General features: G+C 37.8%; 1 protein-coding gene across 6 annotated transcripts in view; it reads right to left on the bottom strand.

Annotated features, from left to right (window-relative positions):
* Positions 1-26,073, bottom strand: part of SIL1 (SIL1 nucleotide exchange factor) — a 269,257-nt gene that overhangs the window by 54,206 nt on the left and 188,978 nt on the right. For all 6 annotated transcript variants that reach the window (XM_081309501.1, XM_081309499.1, XM_081309504.1 and 3 more), the window contains one exon: positions 21,100-21,221. In XM_081309501.1, the coding sequence (XP_081165627.1) occupies positions 21,100-21,221 (122 nt within the window). The remainder of the gene's footprint in view (positions 1-21,099; positions 21,222-26,073) is intronic.

Here is a 26,073-nt window from a genome sequence, read left to right as displayed (position 1 = left end):
AGCAAAACTTGATCTCTCTCCCCATACTCTGCCCCCCAAAAATCTATGAGACCATGTGTACATGTGTGGAGGGGGCTGAAGTATGGGACAAGGATATGTCACTATCAAAGTATAGAATTTATATTCTTTTTAGGTATACGTAGTACATTTACAAAAAAAAATGTATTAATTAGCTTTATGTTACTATAATAAAATACTGGAGGGAATTAAATTATAAAGAAAAAAGGTCTTATATTGGTTCACGGTTCTGGAGGTTCTAGTTCATGACCAAGGTGTCCATTACTTTGGGCCTCTAGTAAGGGTACCAGATTGCAATGGCAGGGAGCACATGTTGAAACAAACCACTCACCTCATATGCCATGAAGCAGAGAGAGACAGAGAAACCGGGTTCCACAATCCCCTTCCAGAGCATGCCCCAATGTCCTAAGACTCTCCCCACTAAATTGCACCTCTCAAAGCTTCCACTGTCTCTCAACAGTGTCACCCTCAGGACCAAGGCTTTAACACACAGACCTTTGGGGGACACTTATCTAAAACATAGCAGATGTGAACCAAATAGAAAATCTCAACTTATTTCAAATGCATAAAATAATAATCAAAATTAAGGACATTTCATTGACCACAACATAGATGTCAATAACAAAAACATTAACTAGAAAGTTTCCATTACATGTGGAAGTTAAGAAATATACTTAAATATGAACCAAAGAAGTCATAATGTTATGGGCCAGGCTATATATGGGCAATGACCAAACAGACTCCATTTTACCCTGTGACTCCATATCATGTAAGAAATGCTTCTCCCATGGAAAAGCCCCACCTCTGTACCCATTAACAGTTACCCAGCATAATATACTTGGCAACCCAAATAGCAATTCTTACACGATGTAAAATTGTTCTCTTTGGTTTCCATTTTTCTTGGGCAATGTACCTTATCAGAGATTCATTGTCTAGATGTTAGTAACCATTCTCTAATGTGTACTGAATAAGGGTCATTTTGACCCCTTTCCCTTCTGCTTGCTTGCTGCTATGCCAACCTGCTGCTAGTTCCATGGGAAATACCAATGCACCCACTGCATTGTCTCACTAACTGCCCAATTCAGCTTCTGTACCTTCTTGCTTGCACCTATGTCAACCTGGATGTGGTTTTTGCAGCTTTTGCCTTTAAATATCCTAACATGTGCAGGCTCGGGGCTGTTCCTTGCAGAGACAGTGATGGGTCCTGTGGGGAGTATTCACCTCGGCCAGCTAAATAAAAACTCATCAATTTGGACAAAACTGGGACTTGGTGTGTTTTCTGAGCAACCTGCCCCACAACAATAATTGAAATTTAAGTATTTCAACTGAACAACATAATCAAAACTTGGAAATTCCCAGAAATGAAAAAATCACTTAACAAAAAAAATTTATGGTGTAATAAACATATTAGACACACCAAAGATAGATACAGTTGATGGGAAAATAAGGTGAAAGAAATCACCTAGGAAGAAGTCTAAGAGATGAAGAAATTAAAAAGAAAAGAAAAGGACTAAGTTCAGTGGCACACATCCATAATCCCATCTACTTGGAAGACAGGAAGATTCCAAGTTCAAGGCCAGCCTGGACAACTTAGTGAAAGCCTTTCTCAAAATAAAAAATAGAGCACCCCTGGGTTCAATCCCCAGTACCAGGAAAAAAAAAAAAGAGAGAGAGAGAGGTGTCTTTTTGTAGTTCATAAGTGTGATTTTCACACCACTTTGTAATATGTGCTTCCCTCAGACCTTGTTATAATGTTAGCATATTACCCATCTGATTTTTTTTAAAGTGAAATAATGGTTAAGAGATATCAGAAACAGATGGCCCAATATAATCCCCAAATAAAGAATATGGAGGAGTGCCTATGAAGCACACAGTAAGATAATAATTAGGGAATTGCCATAACTAAAGACTGTAAGTTAAAACTGTACTTTGAAAGCTACAGATAAATTAAAATAAATCATACTTGGATATATAATAATAATTAAATACAAATGAAAAACTTTTAAACATCATGGGAACACTCATCAGCTATAAAAGATATTGTTAAACTATTAAACAGGCAATAGATTTTTCACCAATAATAACAGATACTATAAAGATAACTACTATTTTTCAGGAAGGATGGCAAAATGATAATGGCATTAGGAAAAACTAAGAAAGCATTATCCCTCAACATTTGCTGAAAGATTAACTCTGGGAAATTGAATCTCAGAAATTAAAGTAAGTAAACAATAATAATAAGAAGAAGTATATTAATAAATACGAACAAGCATGAATTGTAAAGCATTGGCATAGATGATGACAATAATCACTAATATATGAAGTTGGTTAAAGACAGGTAGAAACAAAATATTACCCAAAGAATATGAAAAATGGAGATGACTAAAATTAAAGGATTCATAATTTTTTTCAATATTTGAGGGGATAGAAAGCTTTACTTTAAACTTCAGCAGCTTATGAAACATGTTAAAAGCTAATCACTGAAACAAATGGCAGAAAATGATCCAAATATGTCAATAAGTCACAGTAAAAGAAAATGAGTTAATTTTTCCTAATAAATATGATGGACATTATCCAAAGTACATGTATGAAGACATGAATTGGTGTGAATACAACAAGAGATATGAAAAATTGTGCTCTATATGTATAATAAGAATTGTAATGCATTCTGGTGACATATATAAATAAAAAAATTAAAAGAAAGATATGTCCAAAACTTAATGGTATAAAAGACAAATAAAAAGGACAGAAAAAGATACATCAAGAAAATGCTAACAACTGATTGGTATAGAAGGAGTCATGGATTATTTGAACTTCAGAATGTTCTCAGAGACTCTGGTGTTTTGACCCATAAAAGGCTACCTGCTCCTCTACTGACTGGTCTGATGGGTGTGGGTTTCATTCATTGCTAAGTGGAGAATCAAGGACCCTCCCAGGAGGACATAAGGTTAGCCTGGGAGACACACTGAGGTGTTAAAGAGGTAACTGTTTGCTATAATTTCAGTGATTGAATCTGATCTTTAATGATACACAAATTATATATATTTTTCCACCAGCCAGAATCCATTATTATTCTTTTGAGCCAGCTGTTCCCAGGGCTTTGTTCCCTATAATAGAAGGGATACCTTGAGATTATACCTTGTCAATCCTACATCTACAGAAATCTATACTGATACTAATAAAGGGACTCAATTCTCCTACAAAAAAAAAAAAAAAAAAGAAAATGCTAACAGAAAGTTTTTAGCTATAGTAATATCAGACAAAACAGACTTTAAGGCAAAAAAATGACTTCTTAGGAGCCAGGCAGTGGTACACACCCAGCTACCAAGCAGGCTGAGGAAGGAGGATTGAAAATTCCAGTTCAGTCTGGGAGACTGTGTCTCAAAATAAAAATTTTAAAGGGGAAAGGTGAATAACTTAATGGTAAAGCACTTCCCTAGTGTGTGTGAGGTTCTAGGTTCAATCCTCAGGCAGTGGGCAGTGGAGGGGATGGCCTGGGGAACCCACACAAGGACTTATAGCAGTCAAGATGATTATAACTTAGTGATAATAAGGAACAATAGGGTACAGCTATGAGGTTATCAGAATCACAAATCTGTGTAACATTTGATAATCTTAGATAAAAATAAAGCAAAATTCAGAAAGGAACAGAAATATATAATCATAGAGATTTTATTACTAATCTCTGAGAAAAGAAAATGAAAGCTGGGCATGGTGGCACACACCTATATCCCAAAGACTCAACAGGCCTGCCTCAGCAACTTAGTGAGACCCTGTCTCAAAACAGAATAAAATCAAATGAAAAGGACTGGAGATTTAGCTCTGTGGTAAAGTGTTCTGGAATTTGATCCCCAGTACCAGAGAAAGATAGAAAGGAAGGAAGGAAAGAGACAGAGGGAGGAAACAATAAGATGAGGCTGATCACAAATTAGTAAGACAACAGGAGACATGGACACCTTACAAACTTGAATTCCCACACCCAGATATATAAAGCAAAAGAAAAATTATTTGTGTCCATTATCCAACAAATAAAAAGCACTCATTTTTGGAATGGAGTGTAGCTCAGTGGTAGAGCACATGCCTAGCACATGTGAGGTCCTGCATTCTCTCCCCAGCATGGCAAAACAAGCTGATAAGGAAAGAAACAAGCAAACAAACAAATCCCTAAATTTTTCAAAAGCACTTATAGGACATTTACAAAAACTAAACACAACTGGCAAGCAAAATAGGAAGTTTCAACTAACACCAAAGGACTACTATCATAGATATCATCATCTTGGCACACAATGATTAATATACAAATAAATACAGGAAAGGGGAACAGTGTGTCTGGGAAACTAAAACCACACAGATTCAATAATTCATAGATTTTAAAATAACTATTTAAATTACAGAACATTTAACTATGCTGTGCATTCAACTTGAAAAGTTAGAAAAACACCAGAAGAGTAAAAGTACATAGAAGAAAATAATAAAGTTAATTAAGTTAATTGCAGAAGTAAGGATAGAAAACAGAGGAGGAAAAAAGGCTAAATAAAACCAAAGACTGGGGGTTGGGATTTAGTTCAGTGGTAGAGAGCTTGCCTAAAGTGTTAAGCCTTGGATTTGGTACTCAGCAACAAAAAATAAAACACTCAAAAGATTAAAAGCAACATGGGTTAAGTAAAAAATAACAGAAACAGACAAAACTTATAAGAAGTATAATAAAGGAGAATATAATAGTAAAGGCAGTATGGACCAAAAAAAAAAAAAAAACAACGTACAGGAATACTACCAACAAATTTTTGCCAGTAAAATTTTAACAAACAATTTTATAGGGGAAAATTGACTCAGTAAGACATAAACAATCCAAAGAGACTTATAATATTAATGAAATTAATATTATGATTAAATTTTAAACCTATAAAAATGTCCAAACTCAGACAGTCTTTGTTTAGTCAGTCTTAATAGGCGAGTTTTATCAAGACTTTAAGGAGCTTACAACCCTATCTTATACATAATGTTCCAGACACTAGGAGGAGGATGGGCGTATTATAAACTCCTTTGTGATATCACTATGACCTTGATACAAAAATTCAAGAATAGTATGACAACTCACAAGGTCTATAACATTTATAATCAGAGATATAAAAATTATAAGTAAAAAGATTAGTCAAATATGGAGTGAGAACTCAACCAAACTTTGCACTCATCCTCACAGAATGGGATACAAATTCCTAACTGGCTAATGCTGGTTTATATTATCTAATTATATTATCTGAAAAATTCTGGTTCTTTGCTTTATTTATTACACAAGAACAATCTCTGTTTGCTTAATGTTGAAGATCTATTCTCAAATTGACCATTCTATACTCCCTTTTTAAATTTTTTAAAGAGTTTACAAATGTCACACTTAAAAAACATGCAAAATGTCATACAGAGTACAAACAACAATTTTTGAATTAACAACTTACTAATCAGTATAAAAAACAAAAATTTATCCAGGCATGGTGACACACACCTGTAATCTCAAGGCCATTCTGGGCAACTCAGGAAGACCCTGACTCGAAATAAAATAAAAAGGGCTAGCCGAGAATGGAGCTATGGTACTATACTTGCTTAGCATGTGCAAGGTCCAGGGTTCAATCCCTAGTACTACACACACAGAAACATTACCAACAAATTTGAAAACCATTGTGTACCATTTGCCAGTCAGATTCCTTCCCTCTTCATAACAGAAACTGCAGTCTGAATGTTGTGTTTCCCTATTACTTGTTCATGTATGTATGTATGTATAATCAATACACTGTATGTATGTATAATCAACAGATTGCCCAATAACAACATTATCTTACTTATTCTCTTTAAAAAATCTAGCAAGGGCTGGGGATGTGGCTCAAGCAGTAGCGTGCTCGCCTGGCGTGCGTGCGGCCTGGGTTTGATCCTCAGCACCACATACAAACAAAGATGTAGTGTCTGCCGAGAACTAAGAAAAAAAAAATAAATATTTTTAAAAATTCTCTCTCTCTCTCTGTCCCCCTCTCTCTCTCACTCTCTCTTTTAAAAAAAATCTAGCAAACTAGCTGGACACGGTGGCGCACACCTGTAATACCGGCGGATTGGGAGGCTGAGGCAGGAGGATTGAGAGTTCAAAGCCAGTCTCAGCAATGGCGAGGCACTGAGAAACTCAGTGAGACCCTGTCTCTAAATAAAATACAAAATAGGGCTGGGGATGTGGCTCAGTGGTCGAGTGCCCCCGAGTTCAATACCTAGTACCAAATCAAACAAAACAAAAAAACTAGCAAACTAAATGCAACAAAACATTAAAGATAATGACACATCACAGCCAAAGATAAAATTAGAAAGGATCAGGATACAAAGCAATACAAATAAAGAAACCCTGTACTGTAATCCCAGCAGCTGAAGCAGGAGGATCGCAAGGTCAAAGCCAGCCTCAGCAAAAGTGAGGCACAAAGCAACTCAATGAGACCCTGTCTCTAAATGCAATACAAAATAAGGCTGGTAATATGGCTCAGTGGTCAAGTGTCCATTAGTTCAATCCCTTGTACCCTCCCCTCAAAAAAAAACCAAAAGGAACCCTATATATATGATAGAGAAACCATTAAAATTCACTGGGGAAAAGACAGAATACTCGCTACTGATTACAGGACACCTGATAGTCACATCATAAAAACTAAAATCTTTACCTCTCAGCATACAAAAAAAATTTTTATAAACAGGTGAAAACAATACCTCTATTTATTTTATTTTTATATGGTGCTGAGTATCAAACCCAGTGCCTCATACTTGCAAGGCAAGTGCTTTACCACTGAGCTTCAACCACAGCACCACAAAAGTTTATTTAGAATAAAAATGTGTCAAAAGTTTATACTCTTGGAAGTTACTATAGATTAATTTCTTTATACCTCAGGATAAGGAAGGATTTCTAAAAACACAAAAAATATAAACTTTTAAGAAAATATTGGTATTTATTTATAAAATACTTATAAGATATATATAAATATATAAAATATTAGTATTTATTTATAAAATAAGTTACTTTATATGACAAAAGGCAACATAAACAGTAATTTGGATTTTCAGTTTGTTAATTTATTTTGCTTTCTTCCCCACTGCTGGGGACAAAACCCAGGGCCTTACGAATGTTAGAAAAGTGTTCTATCACTGAGCTACATCCCCAACTCAATACTTAAATGACTAGCCTATAATGGAAAAAGGGGCTGGAAGAGAGCACAAGAATTCTATGACCTGTATGTATACTATGATTCCAATTATGCAGGAAATAATACACAATGTTTGTAGCAGACATTGAAGAGTAAATTCAAAAGAACAATGGGATACCACATCAAATCCATCAGATCTGCAGAAACTACAAACTCTAATAATACCAAGGGTTGAGCAGGATGTCAGGAAACGGAACCTCTTAAATACAGTAAAAGTTTATTCCCATCAGCAAGCACTTGGAAAACAATTTGGCATTATGTACTTATGTTGAAAATGTGCACAGATTATTACCTAGCAATTCTACTTTTAGGCACATACCCTAGAGAAATGCTTGCACATGTGCCCAAGGAATCATGCACAAGGATATTTACTACAACACTGAGTGTTAAGCCAAAAACTGGCCACAATCTAAATGTCCATTAATAAAGAAATACATTAGGCCTATTAAAACAATGGGATGCACATAAAAGCTGTACTCAGAGCTACTGTTAATGAAATGGAAAGCTACTAAAACAATTTCTTTTTGTAATACACACATAGATGAGGAGAGCTGAATATGATAAAACTATAAAAAAACAGACATGAAACACTCCAAATTTGTAACAGCGGTTACCTCTGGGAGAGAAGAAAATAGAATTAGAGGGCTGGGGTTGTGGCTCAGTAATAGAGCACTTGCCTAGCATGTGTGAGGCACTGGGTTCGATTCTCAGCACCACATACCAATAAATAAATAAAATTTTTAAAAAAGAAAATAGAATTAGAAAAAATTATGGAAGTATTTTCAATTATATCATTTATTTCTCTAAAAAATCTGAAGTACATACAGCAAATTTTAGTTCACTGAATCTGTGTGGTAAGTGTAAGATTTCCTGAACTCTTCTTCATGTACTAAATATTTCATATTTTTGAAATAATATGAAAAAAAATTTATGTACTCTTATTGCTGAGAAGGCTTTTACTAGATGTCATTAAAAATAGAAACCATGGGGGCTGGGGTTGTGGCTCAGTGGTAGAGTGCTCGCCTAGCATCAGATCTGCAGAAACTACAAAGGCCCTGGGTTTGAGCCTAAGCACCACATAAAAATAAATAAAATAAAGGTATTGTGTCCAACTACAACTAAAAAAATAAATATTAAAAAAATAGAAACCATGAAATAATAAATTATCAATTTCTTTAAATAAACCCTTTTAATGTCCAAAGGAAAAGGTATCATAAGTTTGAACACAAATTTGGAAAAAATATTTGCAATAAAGAAGGTTAACCCCTAAAATATACAGCTTTATTGTTTTCAACAATGCTCAAAAGCAAATTGCTCCATAAACTACGAATATCAACTTGGTCTCTGGTTTCGAGCCATCAGTGGGCTGTATATGAACTACATCAGCATCGCAGCCTAGTGAATAGGAGCATCCGGTATCTGGGAACTTTCAGTGGAAATTTCCTCTAGCCAAGACCACCCAGACACATGTAACCCTATTCAAGCTCTGCCCCAGGTCCCACACACCTGAGATGTGTGAACTGCTCTAGTTGCACAGCCTCTCAGAGATGGGTGTGACCTGCTAAAATGCCAATCAATCTGCTGACTGCAAGACACCATGAAATAAAACTCTACCCCTGAAACCTTATCCCTGCCTTTGATGTACTCCCTTAAATAAACCAGGGAGCCATTTTTTTATTGTCCAGCTCCAGCTCCTGTGTGGGCTAGATCTGTCAGGGGCTCTACTTTAAAACTATCTTTCTGACTCTGAGTCTTTTGTCCTTCACTAATTATTTCTGAGTCATTTTCTCCAGTGGCTTATACCCTCCTGGGCAGAAAAAAGGACCCCCTGGTGAGGCACTGGCAGCCTCCCCATAGTCTTCTTTGAAGGAACAGTTTCTGAGACTCTTGTTTGACATTTGTTCTGATCTAGGAGGGCTCCTCTCAACTGGCTTATGCCCTAGTTCCCTCCTGCACACCAGCCACCATATAGTCAATGCTGAAGATAAATCCATGAATTCCTCTCAGTTGCCTTTCACCAAAATTCCACTATTCTTTTTTTTAAATTATTTTTTAGTTGTAGTTGGACACAATACTTTTATTTCACTTATTTATTTTTATATGTGGTGTTGAGGATCGAACCCAGGGTCTCACACGTGTGAGGTGAGCGCTCTACCGCAGAGCCACAACCCCAGACCATAATTCCACTATTCTTGAAAGTATCCTTATATTTGAACTTCTGTATGTTTTATTAATAGGATTGTTAGTGTTTATTCTCTATTTTAGAAAAAATATATATTATTATTAATATATATTATTAATGCTGTTTGTGATAAAATTTATATTTTATTGTTAATGCTACATATTATTAATGCTATGTTTATGATATAACTTGCAATCATTTTTCCAGTTTATTACTTGTTGAGATCATTTTCAATAAATTCTCATTTTAGATATTTCAGATTTCAAAAGGAGTTTTTTTTTCCAGCCCAAATGCATTCTAGAGCTGGCTTGAGTAAAGAATTTGGGGGAAATTTTTCTCCCTGGCATTCAAAGCTAAGTTGCCTTAATAACTTCTTTTGTGTGGATTTTCATGTTTGTAATACAGTCTCTTTTTTCCTTTTTCTTTCTTTCTTTGGTACCAGGGATTGAACTCAAGGGTACTGACCACTGAGCAATATCCCCAGCTCTATTTTGTATTTTATTTAGAGACAGGGTCTCACTGAGTTTCTTAGTGCCTCACAGTTGCTGAGGCTGGTTTTGAACTCACGATTCTCCTGTCTCAGCCTTCCAAGCAGCTGGGATTATAGATATGCACCACTGCTCCCAGCTGTAATACATTCTCTCACTCATAGTCCCTAAACTTTGTTTCCCGTCCCCTGTTTTTTTTTTTTTTTTTTTTTTTCACAATACCGAGGATTGAACCCAGGGCTGCACCCCAAATTTTGAAGCATGCTGAAATCCAAAGTTCTGGACCACTAGATAATGGCAAATGTCCCCAGGACAGTTGTCAGTTTCCATGTTCTTTATCTCTTAGAATTTGAGCTTTATTTGGCATTAGTATTTCTTTCACCCTCTTCCAGGGATACATAAAGAACATGATGTTATTGCTGGGTGTGGTAGCACATGACTACATGAAAAATAGATATATATTATTATTAATATATATTATTAATGCTGTTTGTGATAAAAATTTATATTTTATCACAACTGAGGAGATATGAGGCAGGAGAATCACAAGTCTGAGACCAGTAAGAGTACCTTAGCAAGACCCGTCTCAAAAGATAAAAAGAGCTGGGGATGGGGCTTAAGTTGTGGCTCAGCTGTAGAGCTCTCACCTGGCACATGCCAGGCCCTGGGTTCAATCCTCAGCACTACATAAAAATAAAGGTATTCTATCCAACTACAACTAAAAATATTTTTTAAAAGGGGGGGGCTGGGATGTAGGTCAGTGGTAGAGCACCCATGGTTTCAATCCCCCATACAAAAAAAAAAAAAAAAGAATATGAGGTTATTAATTTCCCCTGCACCTAAACAAAGCAATGGCCCTACAGCTACCTGTCTGTTGAGCATTTAAGGAAATGTTTAAATATTTAATCCAGCATTTTCAGGTATTTGACTTTTTTTCTCCATGGTATCAGGGATTGAATCCTGGGGTATTCTACCACTAAACTACATACCCAGACATTTTTACTTTTTAATCTTGAGACAGGGTCTTGCTAACTTGCCCAGGCTAGTCTCAAACTTGGGTTTATGAACTCCCATTGTTATCCCGTATACAGATTGCAGAATCACATCAGTTACACTCCATTGATTTACATATTGCCATACTAGTGTCTGTTGTATTCTGCTGCCTTTCCTAGGAGGACATACAATCAATCAACAAATACATGAAAAAATGCTCACCATCACTAGCAGTCAGAGAAATGCAAATCAAAACCACCCTAAGATACCATCTCACTCCAGTAAGATTGGCAGACATTATGAAGTCAAAGAACAACAGGTGCTGGCGAGGATGTGGGGAAAAGGGTACACTTGTACATTGTTGGTGGGACTGCAAATTGGTGCAGCCAATTTGGAAAACAGTATGGAGATTTCTTGGAAAGCTGGGAATGGAACCACCACTTGACCCAGCTATTCCCCTTCTCGGTCTATTCCCTAAAGACCTAAAAAGAGCATGCTACAGGGACACTGCTACATCAATGTTCATAGCAGCACAATTCACAATAGCAAGACTGTGGAAGCAACCTAGATGCCCTTCAATAGACGAATGGATAAAAAAAAAATGTGGCATTTATACACAATGGAGTATTACTCTGCATTAAAAAATGACAAAATCATAGAATTTGGAGGGAAATGGATGGCATTAGAGCAGATTATGCTAAGTGAAGCTAGCCAATCCCTAAAAAACAATAAGGAGAGTAACTAAGAACAGAGTAGGGACGAAGAGCATGAGAAGAAGATTAACATTAAACAGGGATGAGAGGTGGGAGGGAAAGGGAGAGAGAAGGGAAATTGCATGGAAATGGAAGGAGACCCTCAGGGTTATACAAAATTACATACAAGAGGAAGTGAGGGGAAAGGGAAAAAATACAAGGGGGAGAAATGAATTACAGTAGAGGGGGTAGAGAGAGAAGAGGGGAGGGGAGGGGAGGAGAGGGGGGATAGATCATTTTTTTTTAAAATAATGGAAAACTGACTATACGAGTATACATTTTTGTTTTGTTTGTTTATTTATGTGGTACCAAGGATCAAACTCAGTGCCTCACACATGCTATGCAAGTGCTCTACCACTGAGCCACAACCCCAGCCCCTGTGTTAGATCATTTATGCTCTAAAAAGCCACATGAAACTTATGCTCTGGAGCTATGGATATCATGGACTTAGGTACCAATTCCCACTCTCAAGAGGCTTTCAATTTTATTAGGGAAATAGATGAAAGAACTGGTATACAACAGAGAAGCTGACATGTTACAGTCAGTAAATATGTCCAAACAACAAATGCTAATAAAGTTGAAGATAAAGAGAAGAACTTGTGGGTTGGGACTATGCAGGGAAGAAATTAGAAAGAGGCAGTCAACAATGAAAAAGTCTGAAGGCAGAGGATGTGGAGGAGGCAGGAGCACATCACAGAGAGGAATTCAAAAGAAATGCTGAAAGGACAAGTTCATTAAGCAAAGTGGTGCCTCCCTCTCCAGAATGAAGTCTTGATTTCTGTAGTACTCAGGGCAGCTGGTCAGGCTTAGAGCTCATTTTCCATTCGTCATTAATTGCCATCTTAAAAAAGTAATCAGACTTTGAATGCAGTTTAAGAGCTACAGTTATTCAAACTGCCTGAGCATATCTTGGTTATTATGTTAATCAGTTTATCAGATACAAAAGATTTGGGCACCTCCCCTGTCACTGCAGGACTGTGGGAAAATTAGCAACTGGAGACAAGAGTCAGATAAGTCCTAGGAGGTCACATTTAAACTTTCATTTAAATGCTGGCATCTCCAACATCTGACCTCATCCCAATCTCTAACCTTATATTTTCTGGGCCTTCTGCCAACAGGGTTAGCACACTCATTTCCATAGCCTTAGATTTTCAAGGATCAAGATATAGTACTGAATCTTACACTAACTATTACATCATTAATAATAAAAGCAGCACTCTCTACTCAGGTTCTATTAATTATCTGAGAAGCAATTCATTTTCTAGGTATCAGTTTGTTTCCTTGTTTCTTTTTATTTGTTCATTCAATAAATATTTCCTGGGCTGGGGATGTGGCTCAAGCGGTAGCGCGCTCGCCTGGCATGTGTGCGGCCCGGGTTCGATCCTCAGCACCACATACAAACAAAGATATTGTGTCTGTGGAAAAGTAAAAAAATAAATAAATAAATATTAAAATTCTCTCAAATAAATAAATAAATAAATAAATATTTCCTGAGAATCCACTCAATGCTAGGCCTCATGCTATACACTAAGGAGACAGCAAGATTAAGATAGAAAAGTGATCCTAACCCCTGCTAGTCCTGCCTAATAAAGGATATCAACAGTGAACAGGTAGCGCATGCAACTCGGGGGGTTGAGGCAGGAGGATCACAAATTCAAGGCTAGCTTCAGCAACTTAGATAAAAAAGGACTAGGGACTGGCTCAGTGATAAAGTACCCCTTGGTTCAATCCCCCATACCAAGAAAACAAAAACAAAAAACAAAACAGACAAACAAAACAGGCAATCAGACAAATATATAATTACAAATTGAGCTGAGTGCAAGGAAGAAGGGTCTTTAAAAGATCTTAAGAGGGATTGTAGACTTGTTTTTTGTACTGGGGATTGAACCAAGGGGTACTCTACCACTGAGCCACATCCCTACCTCTTTCTATTTTGAGACAGGTCTCCCTAAGTTGCTGAGGCTGGCCTTGAATTTGCAATCACCTCAACCTCCTGAGTCACTGGAAGTACAGGTATGTGCCACCATGCCCAGGTGAATTTTGGAAATTTTATCAATATCAATATTTGTCCAGTTGCAAGTAACAAAATAATGACACAGTGTTTTGTTTTGTTTTGTTAAGAAACAAAGACATTTAAGAAAGTCTCCAAGAGGCCGATTCCAAAATCACTACAGTAGCTAAACTTTAGCCTCCTTCTGTCTTTCCCCTCTATTATCCTCCTCAGTATATAGGCTTTTAGTCCTTGTGCTTCACACCTCATTGGTCCAAGGCAACTGCTGTGGCTCTAAGATAACTGCATTCAAGGCAGGAAGAAGAAGAGCAAGGTCTCTTTATCATCTTTCTTCTCACATAAGGGCAAAATCCTTCCTAGAAGCTTCTTGGCAAATATCTCTTTGTTTCGTTGATCAGAACTGGGTCACATGCCCATCTCTAAATCAATCCACATCCACTGAAAATGGGATTGCAGTACTTGGTTTAGAGTATTCATGGTTCATTCGATAGCATTGGGGGAGAGAACCCAGCCCTGAATAGATTGCTGTGCTCACATCAAGGTTCTTTAAAGTAGAAGAAAAATGTGGAATGGTTTGTAGGTAAAAATAGTGGAAATAAAAATCTACAGGTTTTGTTCACCAACTTAATGAGAGTGAAAGAAGAATGAAGACTCAAATATCATTCAAAAGTTTCAAGCATGGGTAACGACAATAATCACAGTGCCAAGAATAGATAAAAAGAGAATGTGGGAGGAAAAAATCTAGTTTATAAGAAAGACAATAATGAATTTCACTTTCTCCTCAAGTTTGAGGTACAATTAGACAGTATGAAAGAAATGTAGGATGAGACCTCTGAAGAAAGGCTGGACTTAAACATGAACACTGGAGTCATTCACAATGAGGTAGGATTTAAAACCACAAGAATAGACAGGACCATTAAGATGAAAAAATGAGTAGTTACAATCACAAAACAGTAAGAGGATGATGTTATCATAAAAAGAAAAGGAGAGAAGGGATGGGGCTGTACCTCAGTGGCAGAGTGCTTATCTAGCATGCATGAGGCACTGGGTTCGATCCTTGACACCACATAAAAACAAAACAAAATAATAATAAAATAAAGGCATTATGTCTATCTTAAACCAAAAAAAAAAAATGAAATGAAATGAAAAGGAGGGGAAGTAATTAATTACTGTCATCCCAAAGCCAGGAATTATAATGCCATGGCAGCCAAGAAGTACAGTTTCCAAGGGGAAGTAGTGGCCAACATGTTGACTGCTACATAGATGTCAATGATACTGAAGTGCTCTTGAAAATTTTCAGAGATGTAGGGGCAGAAACCAGATTGTAGGAATAGTGGATTTGAGCACATTAACATAATGCACATGTGTACTCATTTGTATTTCTTTTTGTTTACTCTTTCAAGAAGTTTAGAAATAATGGGAAGAAATGTATAACTAATTAGAACAAATTTTAAAAAATAATAATAATTGCTATTAAATAAATAAATAAGTAAATAAATAGAAGGAAAATATAGGTTGGCAGGTAGGATAAGTTGGTGGTAGGACAGGGTCAGTGAGTAGGTAACCCGAGTTACCTGGATGGAGCTAAGACAGAGAGAGTGAAGAACACAAATAGTGATGGGGAAAAGAGGAAGACATTTAAAAGCTGGAGGTCACAATAAGAACAACAAGCATGTTTAACAGGAGATATGAACATGTAAAGAGATAATGGGGGTGGCCAGAGAATATGAGATGCTGAGGAAAATAGAAAATTAACTTCAAGGTATCATATAGATGACAGAAGTAAAAATAAAGGTTCAGTAGTATTGAGAATGTTGGTCCCCAGCAAGCCCACAAAAGTCATCAGTGAAGATGGGATGAAAAGATGCAGATGAGCAATGAAATTCATTGAGGGCTGAAAAAAAAAAAAACCTAAAAATTGAAGGCCAACAGATGAACATGGGACATGGCGATACAACAGTGACCAAATGGTTACAAATTAATTGGTAAAGTTCAGTAACAAGAGTGCAACTAAGGAACTAGGAACTAGAGAAGCAACAAAGCATGGGCTTCGTGCATGCAAGGATAGGTGACATGCATTTTTTTTTCTTTCTTTTTAAAAAATATTTCTTTAGTTTTCCTTGGACCTTTATTTAATTTATTTATATGCAATGTTAAGAATCAAACCCAGTGCCTCACACATGCTAGACAAATGCTCTATCACTGAGCTACAACCCCAGCCCTGAGATGCATTTTTTTTTTGTACCAAGGGATGTATATAACCCAAAATCTGCCAAGAAGGTTCTAAGGAAGATACCAAGGAGACATTAAAACAGAACACTTCCTCAGAGAGCCATGATTACAGAACATAATCTGTCTATGACTATGGCACACGTACATCCCACATCCTTTTTTATACTGGGCTTAGTTCCATGACATGCAGCACACTGCTGACGTTCAAATAAAAGCATTATAAACATGAACAATCATAAAGTCATGTAATTTCATAATAATTCACACATGGCAGATGTGAATGTGGATTATTAAAGATGGATGTATCCCACCAAAAGTGTTGAGAGCCACAGCCGAAGGGGCCCCAGCAAACTTCCAGCTGCCAGCTGATGATTGGCTCACAGCGGCCCCAGCAACTTCTAGCTGCCAACTGATTGGCTCTTCTGCGGTGATGCTCATTGGGCTGTTTCCCCGCCCTTTCAGACCATGGAGCTGCTCATTGGGGGACTTTTTTTGGCTCCACCCACGCAACCCAGCCAATTGGCCTCAAGAGCAGGAGGAGTGGGGGAGGTTGAGAGGCTTGTGGGAAGCCAGTGGTGGCAGTTGGGCTCTGAAGGTTTTCCTGAGGAGCTGTTTTGTTTGGCCTGTGTGGTTCTAAAAATAAGGTTCATTTCTTTTGACAAGTGGCTCCTGAATTATGCCCAGCCAGACTGCGGCAAAAAGTGACTGACACAGGGATATGAGAATGGCAAAGCCAGCACTACCTGGAACAGGCACACTAGTTTCTTGATAGTTAACTTTTGGCAGTTAAATGGTAAATGAAATATACAGGGAGATAAGAGGAAAGCAAAAGCAGACAGACAGTTTGCTGAGAAGTAAAATCAAAACCATATTACAGAGAGGTGCATGGCTTCTGCATTCACAAGACCTTTCTGATATTTCCCTTATACAGAAACACAAATGACTTGTCTGTGACTCCAGAGACTCCTAGTAGTTTGGACTACAGACATAGACACAGGTACCATCATGATATAAAATCAGGTCACCAGAAAAGTGAATGAAAATAATTTACTTGAAGAAGGAAAAAGAAGGTTTGGAAAAGAAAGATAGAGAAGGAAAAGTGATGAAAAGATGAATCTGCTAAAAGCATCAGCACACTTATCCCTGTATAACCTACCTGCCTTACACTGGGCAATAAATAGCAGAAAATGAGTATGTGTATGCTGGGCATGTGGTGCACACCTGTAATCCTAGCAATGCAGGAGGCTGAGGCAGGAGGATCACAAATTCAAGGCAGCCTTAGCAACTTAATGAGACTCTGTCTCAAAATAAAAACAAAAAAGGGCTGGGGATATAGCTAGTGCTAAAGTGCTACTGGATTCAAACCCCGGTATTAAAAAAAGTAAAGTATGTGTACCAATAATTGCATGTAGTACTTAAATAAAGGAAGAAATTTTATTTCAGTGGCCATGTCAATTACATTTCTGTCATCTCCCTCTTCTTGATCTCAGAATAATTGCTCATGTTTAACATCAGGGAAGAGGCCTTTTCAACTACAGAAAAGCGTATGAAAGTTTTATTAAGCAATTAACCCAGGTAGGCAGATAAACATTATCACAAAGCAGCAAGATTAGTACCAAGAGAGGTAGAAGAACATAACTCTGTAACAAAAAGAGAAAATGAGAAGAATAAAGGTTTGTATTATAGAAAGAAATGAAATAAGAATTTCCTTATGGGAAATCTTATTGTATAAAAGGACATGCCATGATAAGGTGATGATGATGTTGATACTACCTTATTATGAACAGGTGCATTATAATCATTTCATAAGACTTACTGTATATTATGTTAGTTGATATTTGACTTTATGAAATGAAGCCAGTGCAGTAGCGTATGCCTATAATCACAGCTACTCTGGAAGATTAGGTAGGAAGATTTCAAGTTTGAGGCCAGGCTGGGTATCTTTGTGAGATTCTGATTCAAAATAAAATAAACAGGTCTGGAGATGCAACTCAATGGTAGAACACTTGATTAGCATGCACAAGGTCCTGGTTTCAATCCCTAGTACTTGCGGGGATGGGAGGAGAAAACAAAATTCGGGAGTGGGAGGAGAAAACAAAATTCGGGAGTGGGAGGAGAAAACAAAATTCTCAAAATATGTGAGATACCTATTAATGTTCCCAGTTAACGAAGAAAAGAGGTATGGTGAGGCAAGGCTTAAAAAGGTTGTCTGTGGGCACACCCTGATTTCACGGTGCTCACTATCATTTGAAGGCCCTTTGACAAAAAGCAATTTTATCTGGCCATTATGTGTGCACATGTGTATATACCTGTACACTAGGAACAGTTAGGGAGGTACAGAGTCAATACTTAGAACATCAAGAATAAATAATGAATATCAGATTATAGCACTAAAACTTGCCTCTCTGCATAGAAATATTCTTACCTTGCATCAAGTTCCTCTTTGCATAAAACACTGACATTTTCATGGTGTTTGGGAGTCTGCTGTTGGCTTCCAAAAGCTCTGGTGCCATACCATGCTGTCACTGTAACAGCTCTCCAGTGAGCTATCAAAAACCCAGCTAGAACATTTTCAATACAGCAGTTTGCTTGCCACAAAACACTAAATTGCAATCTTTTATATTTATCTCTACTTAAATTTTAGTGATGCTGCATAAATGTTAACACGGTCTTACACTAATACAATCACAGAGAAGTCTTAATAATATACTGGCACAGTCTCTGAATGAGTTATGATCTACTAAGCAGGCCCGTTGCATGCTTCTCAAGTAAGTTAGTCCTTCATAACTAGGATGTGATATGAAGATACTATATAGTTTCCTCTATGGAATGTACTTCCAAAAGCAATGGCTAGGGACATATTTGGTAATCTGTTCATAGGTGTACGAAATAGAAAGGCCAGTGGTCCATTTTCAAAGGAGTATTTAGCTTTAAATATGAAATTACTTGGGATGTAAGAAAGGCAGATGGATAGGGGAATAGAATGAAAAGTTACAAGCAGTTAATGGGAATATAAAAATTCACAGCCCCTTGACGAACAGGAGGTGAGAAGGGCGGGCACTCCCCGACCTGACCAAAAGAAATAAACTGGGTAAGTACCAAAAGACATTGTCCAAAAGGGCCTTCCTGCCACAAGAGAAAAAAAGAGAGGCGGGGACAACTAAAAGTATATTTCTTTAAGTAACCCAATAGGAGACAGGAAAACATAGATGATATTCAAAAAGACTCTTCAGAGAACATCTCATTTCCAAACCATAAACACTGTACACCCCTTGGTACTCAGCCAATGAGGAAACTGGGAGAGACCTTGCGCTCAAAGGGATAAAACAATGGTTGTGCCCAATCTGGGGGTATCTGCTTCCCTCAGATACCCAATCTTATAAGACCATTATTAAAGTCTTGCTTTTTACTATACAGTGTGTCTCTTAATCCATTCTTTGGGTTTGGACAGGTGAGCATGTTTCTCACAATATTGAAGGTAAAAATAAAATACTTGAGCTAAGGCAAAGATTTCTGTGTTAATCAGCTTTTTGTTCCTGTGACTAAATACCTGACAAGAACAACTTAGAGGAAGAAAATTTTGAGCTCATAATTGAGTTTCAGTATATGGTCAGCTGATTCCATTGCTCTAGGCCGGAGGTGAGTCAGATCATCTTAGTGGAAGGGCATGCCAGAGGGAAGCTCCTCAGCTCATGGTAGCCAGGAAGCAGAGAGAGAGGGCACCAGAGGTCAGGGACAAAATATAATCCTGAAGGGTATGCCCCCAGTGACCTACTTACTCCAGCCATACCACACCTGACTATAGTTACCCCCATAATCCACTGAAATTATTAATCGATATCAAAAGGATTAATCCACTGATTAGATTACAATTCTTATAATCTGATCATTTCATATCCTAACATTTCTTCATTGGCACATGAGCTCTTCAGAGAACATCTCATATCCAAACCATAACAATTTCTGAAAAGGATATAGACAGAGAGGTTAATGTTTGACCTCTCTTCATTTCTGGCTGGAGAAGCGAAAGTAAAGTCAATTCTCAAGTCTGTAAAGCCTTATGAGAATAAGACCCTGCACTTTCCCTAGGGTTGAAACTGCAACTTCCAAAACAAACTCAGATTGTCTACCTTTTGAATGGCTGCACAAAAGGAGATTTCCCTGGGAAACTCTGGCTCTGGAAGGTGAGACCAAGGGAGATGAAACTTCTCTGGAGGCCAGAGCCTTGACTGTCCATAAGGACCTGAAACTAAGGCAGGCAGTGATAAAGGAAACAAAGATCTACAGTGCTTTCAGCCCCTCCGCAAGGAACAATTCTTTGGGCCTTCTTGGCTCTGTCCTTCGTTTTACTATGAAAAGATGCTGAACTATTTCAGCATGAGAAAGCATCAGATTGATATTCTGATTAAATAAAGACAGCATAGATAAAAGGCAAAGGAAATCCTTTCAAAACAAAGCCTATAATGGTAAAATGTTCAGAGTAGCAGTTTCTTCTACAACATCACAACCCCTAATCTAAACAAGGCAAACCTAATAACTACCACTCATGCCTTTGCGGCAAGAATCGGAATATTTCTTCCTTTTTTAGAGATACAAATGATCCTAGAAGCAGATTTTTAAAAATGGAACTATAGAGCTCCAACAGACCAACTGTACCTTGAAGATATCCTGACCTTTTTTTTAGGATGAGCATAATGATGTGATGACCACATCTTTCTGCATTCATTCTTTCAAGGTGTTGTCTCCTTCTCCTTTTGCCTAATCAGTCTTCTAGCATAAACCAGACTATTTGAAATTCTAAAGAACTACCAACCCAATAACCTGACTGCATGTTGATTGGTTCCAGACAACTAGAAGACACATTTCCCTCAAAAGGCCTTCCTTGGTCAGGTTCATCATTTATTCATCACTAGAGGTGGCTTTACTGCTAAAGGGATCAACTCTTGGAGTTCATTCCCCTCCATACTGTCTGTGGAGAATCTAACTTTTTATTTGCTTTTACTAAAACAGAGAATGTGACCTAAGATCTACTGATAAATGGTGTGTGTGTGTTTGTGTGTGTGTATTTATCCCCCCACCAAAAATTCTGGTTTCACTGTATCACATTGAAACATGAGTAGAGATGTGCATAAGTGCAAAAGTAACCTTTGAGGCAATAAGGCCAAACGATTCTGCCATTGGGATGTCCATCCATACTTACCTGGAAAAGGCAGCCCCCAAAACAAATGCAGCATACTCCTTCACCAGGGGCTCTGTGCTGTTCAGCCCATTGATTACCACTTGAAGGCCACCGAAAGACAGTAGGTCCTGTGCATTATCCATCTGCAACAAAGGTATTACTTAGTACAGAACAGACATTCAAGAAGGAAGAGCTCTTCTGAAGGCCTTTCTTTTGGTGTCTATCCAAAAACAAATTTAAAACCAAGTAAAAAACAATAGTGGCCTTTTTAACAAAGTAGGAAAAACATATGTAAAAACAAAATAATTTTTAAAATAATCTCAAATTTGAGAACTCCTAATTCATCTAACACAATTCATGAGTACCTGTGTGGGAATCAGGGGAAATGGCACCTAGCTATTGCTTATGCCAAGCATATCTTGGAAAATTATAAACCATAATGAGTCACAAGGCTTAATCCAAACACACAAGCTGTTAACACAAAGAATCTGGCATCATGAGCATCACTAAATGGTGCCATACTTTCTGCTGATGTCCAACCCCAATGAGAGCAGTGGAGGCAACAATTAAAAAAAAAAAGGCACTGATTTTAATTAGAAGCCAGGGACTATAAAAGGAGTGCTATTGTTGGTGAGGGAGAGCTACAAGACTGCTAGGAGAGGAATAACAATAATATCCTTCTTTTCTAAGGTTGACTACATCTGAAGACGTTCATAATAAAAGTCACTCTCCCAAAGGCTTTAGTCTAGGCCTGCATTACTAGGTAGTGGCTATGTGTAATGCAGAATATTTCCATCATCATGTAACTCTAATAAGCTGAGTGACTAATATATTTAAATAATGAATCCAAGTGATTATAAAGTGGTCTCATTACAAAAAAATCAATATTAAATAATTACTAACTTCTTATCGTATATCTCTAGTTTGACTTAAAATGGTCAGGCTGATTTTTGTGGCACTTAAGACTATTATTTTAAACTAGTACTAAATTAACATTTTAATAACTTACTAAATCCTATATTTACATTCATATGTGAAAAAAAAATCAGAATCAATCTCCCCCCTCCCCCACTCTCCATGCATACTTTGTTGCTACAAAGTCTGTCTCATACTCACTCACTCTCTACAGATCATCAGGAAACTAGGTCCCAACAACAACATGAGGGCTTTCCACCTTTTTCCTCTAGATTCTATAGAGCCATTTCCTACCTGATTGTGTCCTTGCCTTTTCCTCCAAACTAGCAGTGTTTCTTCTGACAGAGAAATCAAGCATGAAACATAGTATATGACCCTGTCAATGTTTTTAGGTGGGCTTAGTCTATTTTTACCACTTGGAAGATAATTTTAAACATTTTGATAGAATCTCCACATGAATAGAGGCTTTGTTTGTTCATCCACTGTTGCAGTTCCAATGACTAGAATTGTGTTGAACATACAGTTAGGTATTCAATAAATAATCACTGAACCAATAAATATGAATTTGATCAGGAAAAAAAATGTTCCTGAAATAAAATTCCACTGTGAATTTCAAAAACCATATGGGGTATCTGTGCTAAGAGGTACCCTAGACCTGAAACAACAGCCAATCTAGGCTGCAAAGTGAGCATGAAGTCTGGTCTGCCATGCAGTCCCAGGCCAGGGCCAGGATTTTTCTGCCCCAATCTGTCCTCAAGAACAGGAATAACTATTGAGCTAAAGCCTGGCAAACAAGGAAGATTCAAATTGAGTGCTTTGCTGACATTAAATGGCTTCTTTCCTCACATGCAATGATTTTAAAATACATGAATTCTCTGCCTGTTCTTTGATCATTCTTGCTCTAGGTTTTCCAGATATTAAACCATGGCTCAGAATCCTATCATCTCATTCCTGGGATGGCCACTTATCAAAGCTAGTATGAGTTCCTGGCAGAGCAGCTACCACTCTGTTGCCCCAAAGCAACACAGCCCAGAATCACAGAGGTTCTGTTCTACCAATTTATCCATATTACATGAAGTGTAATATAAATGCTGACATTTATATAAACACTTTAGCCTTTTAAGGTGTTACGTCATTTTTTATTTTACTGGCAGCGAAGAAGAACAGTGTCGTTATGCCCACTTCACAACAAAAGGTGGGTCCTCCCCAGATTCACACAGAAGATGGCATGAGCAGAGCCCATGTGTTCCAGCTCCCCATCTGCATCTGGAGCCAGAACTTTTCTCAAGATGGGGTCAGACAGGTGGATAGGAATATAGGGAGGGAGTGCATTACAAAGGGGACAAAGGAACTTATACCAACACTCAGGAAGAAAGAAGAGAACCAGAGCAAGGATAAGATAGTAAGAGAATAGGAAAAAGAGAAAGTGAGAAATGGAAGTAAAGAACTGAGGAGTCCCACAAGGAAAAACAAATATATTGCCCTAGTTTAGATAAGGTAGACAAAGGCTGTTCCTCATAAATAACTTGAAAATTGTTACAACACACAAGGTTTTGCTTTTCACATATGCTATTTTAATAATTCAAATATGGCTGTGAGGAATCCTTGGGAAGACCCAGTTCAGGTCCTTGAAGCCCATGGTTCCTTGAGCTTCCATTCAGAAATTCTGGAATGGGAAGAGACAGAAAAGTTCCTGGCTAGAAAAGTCCTCACTTCCTCAAAGCCAGCACTACATCACCTCAACTCTCCATCACAACTAGAAATCAGGGCTGAGTGGAGTCTTCTGGAATCTCTCTGTAAAATTATAACTTAACATTGTTTCATGGAAGCCTGATGGGCCAGTCCAAGCCAAGGACTTTAGACTTCCAATCAAAATGAATATTTATGACTCAGAATACTTATGAACCTCTGCCAACAGAAAGAGTTTGGCCTTGACCAGAGGCATAGTTCCCACTATGACTTTAGGCTAAATTTGGTAATGTTCATTCCTTCTAGTGACCTTTGAAAGTAGAATGGAATATGTCACCCTAAGAGTGATGATGCCAGGTGACTAGAGGACCTGCAGAAGGAAAAAAAAAACTTTATTGGGGCACTTCTAAAGCCTCTTGAGTACTTATTCATACCTAGATAAGTTCCCATTCATTTTGGTCTTTCCTATGCAACTAAACCAATAACCTAGGGCTGGGGTTGTAGCTCAGTGGCAGAGCACTTGGCTAGCATGTGTGAGGCACTGGGTTCAACCTCAGCACCACATAAATATAAAAAACAAATAAAATAAAGGCATTCTGACCATCTACAACTACAATTTTTTTTTTTTAAATAACCTATAGGGGCTAGGATTGTGGCTCAGCCTAGCACGTGCAAAGCCCTGGGTTCCATCCTCAGCACCACTTAAAAACAAATAAACAAAATAAAGGTATTTTGTCCAACTACTTCTAAAAAAAAATAAGTATTTTTTAAAAAATATCCTATAGAAATCTGATATATAAACATCCATTCAAGTATGTTGAAATAAAAAATAAATAAAAGCTATAACATCAGAGCAGGACTGAAATGGACAGTAACCCCTAAGATCTTTAATCCTTTGCCTCTAACCGAAAAACTGTGGGAGTTTTTGTTTCTTACCCTAGAGAGAAAACTGGAAAGGGGAAAAAGAATTCAGGTGTGTTCCCTGCCTCCTGCCCCCTACCAGAGGAACACAGTCCTGCTTTTGAGACCTAAGAAAGAGTTATGAGCAGAGAAAGAAGGTGAAGAAGCTGCTCCAGAATTCCTGCAGATACAGTGCACACTCACCCTCTTTCACCACAGAAGTTGGCAAAAATCCCAAACAAAGAAAAACTCTCTTTAAATTAGTTTATAAAGAACAAAGATACAGGCTGGGGATGTTGCTCAGTGGTAGAGCACTTGCCTAGCATGTACAAGACCCCAGGTTCAATACCCAGCACCACAAATAAACAAAACCAAAGATGCTATAGTATATGGGAAGACATTGAAGATCTATATGGATCTCAAACAAGATTTTGACTACTATTACATAGCCCCCTGGGCCACCATTGTTACTAGTCTGGGTTACTTACAAGAGCCTCCTACCTGGTCTCTCCTTCTACTCATTCCCCTTACCTTCAGTCCAATTCTCAACATGGCAGCTGGAGGGGTCCTTTTAAAAGTAAGTCAGATTTTTCAAGTTTCACTCTTTGTCTTGGTCTACAGTTAAGTCCTCCATATTCTTCCTCCCAGTATCTCTGAGCTTCATCTGCTTCTCCTCTCCCCCTTTGCTCTACTCCAAGTATACTGACCTCAAACATACTAGGCATCTCCCACCTCAGGACTTCTGTACTTGTTGCTCCTCCTGCCTGAGATAATCAGTCTCAACACAGCCAAATTCCTTCCCTACTCTCCTTTTTACTTCTCTATGCCATTTATCACCTTCAACATATTGTGGTAGGGTACCAGAGATTGAACTCAGGGGCACTCGACCACTGAGCCACATCTCCAGCCCTTTTTTGTATTTGTAAAATTTATTTATTTATTTTAATTTGTTATATATAACGGCAGAATGCAATTCAATTCATATTACACATATAGAACACAATTTTTCATGTCTCTGGTTGAACACAAAGCAGATTCACACCATTCATGTCTTATACATGTACTTAGGGTAATGATGACCATCTCATTCCACCCTTTTCTGTATTTTATTTAGAGACAGGGTAACACTGATTTGCTTAGTGCCTCACCATTGCTGAGGCTGGCTTTGAACTTGAGACCCTCCTGCCTCAGCCTCCCGAGCTGCTGGGATTATAGGTGTGCACCACTGTGCCAGGCCTTAATATATTACTTATAATTTACTTATTTGGTAACTGCCTCTGCTAGAAAGTAAGCTCCAATTTTGTTCACAAATGTATCTCAAGTGCCTGGGACTTAAAGTTAGCATTCAATAAACTCATTTCTTGAATAAATGAATGGTTTCTCTTTGCTCCTTCTCTTTACCTCCACACATTCTTTTTTGAGCTTCATTCAAAAGGTACCAATCCAGGATATGGTGGCAAACATCTGTAATCCTGTGACTTGGGGGGTGCT

The sequence above is a fragment of the Spermophilus citellus genome (assembly GCF_964194105.1).
Source record: "Spermophilus citellus genome assembly, chromosome: 1".
NCBI classification, from domain to species: domain Eukaryota; kingdom Metazoa; phylum Chordata; class Mammalia; order Rodentia; family Sciuridae; genus Spermophilus; species Spermophilus citellus.
Note: the sequence above shows the minus strand (reverse complement) of the source record. Positions and strands in the feature narration are given on the sequence as shown.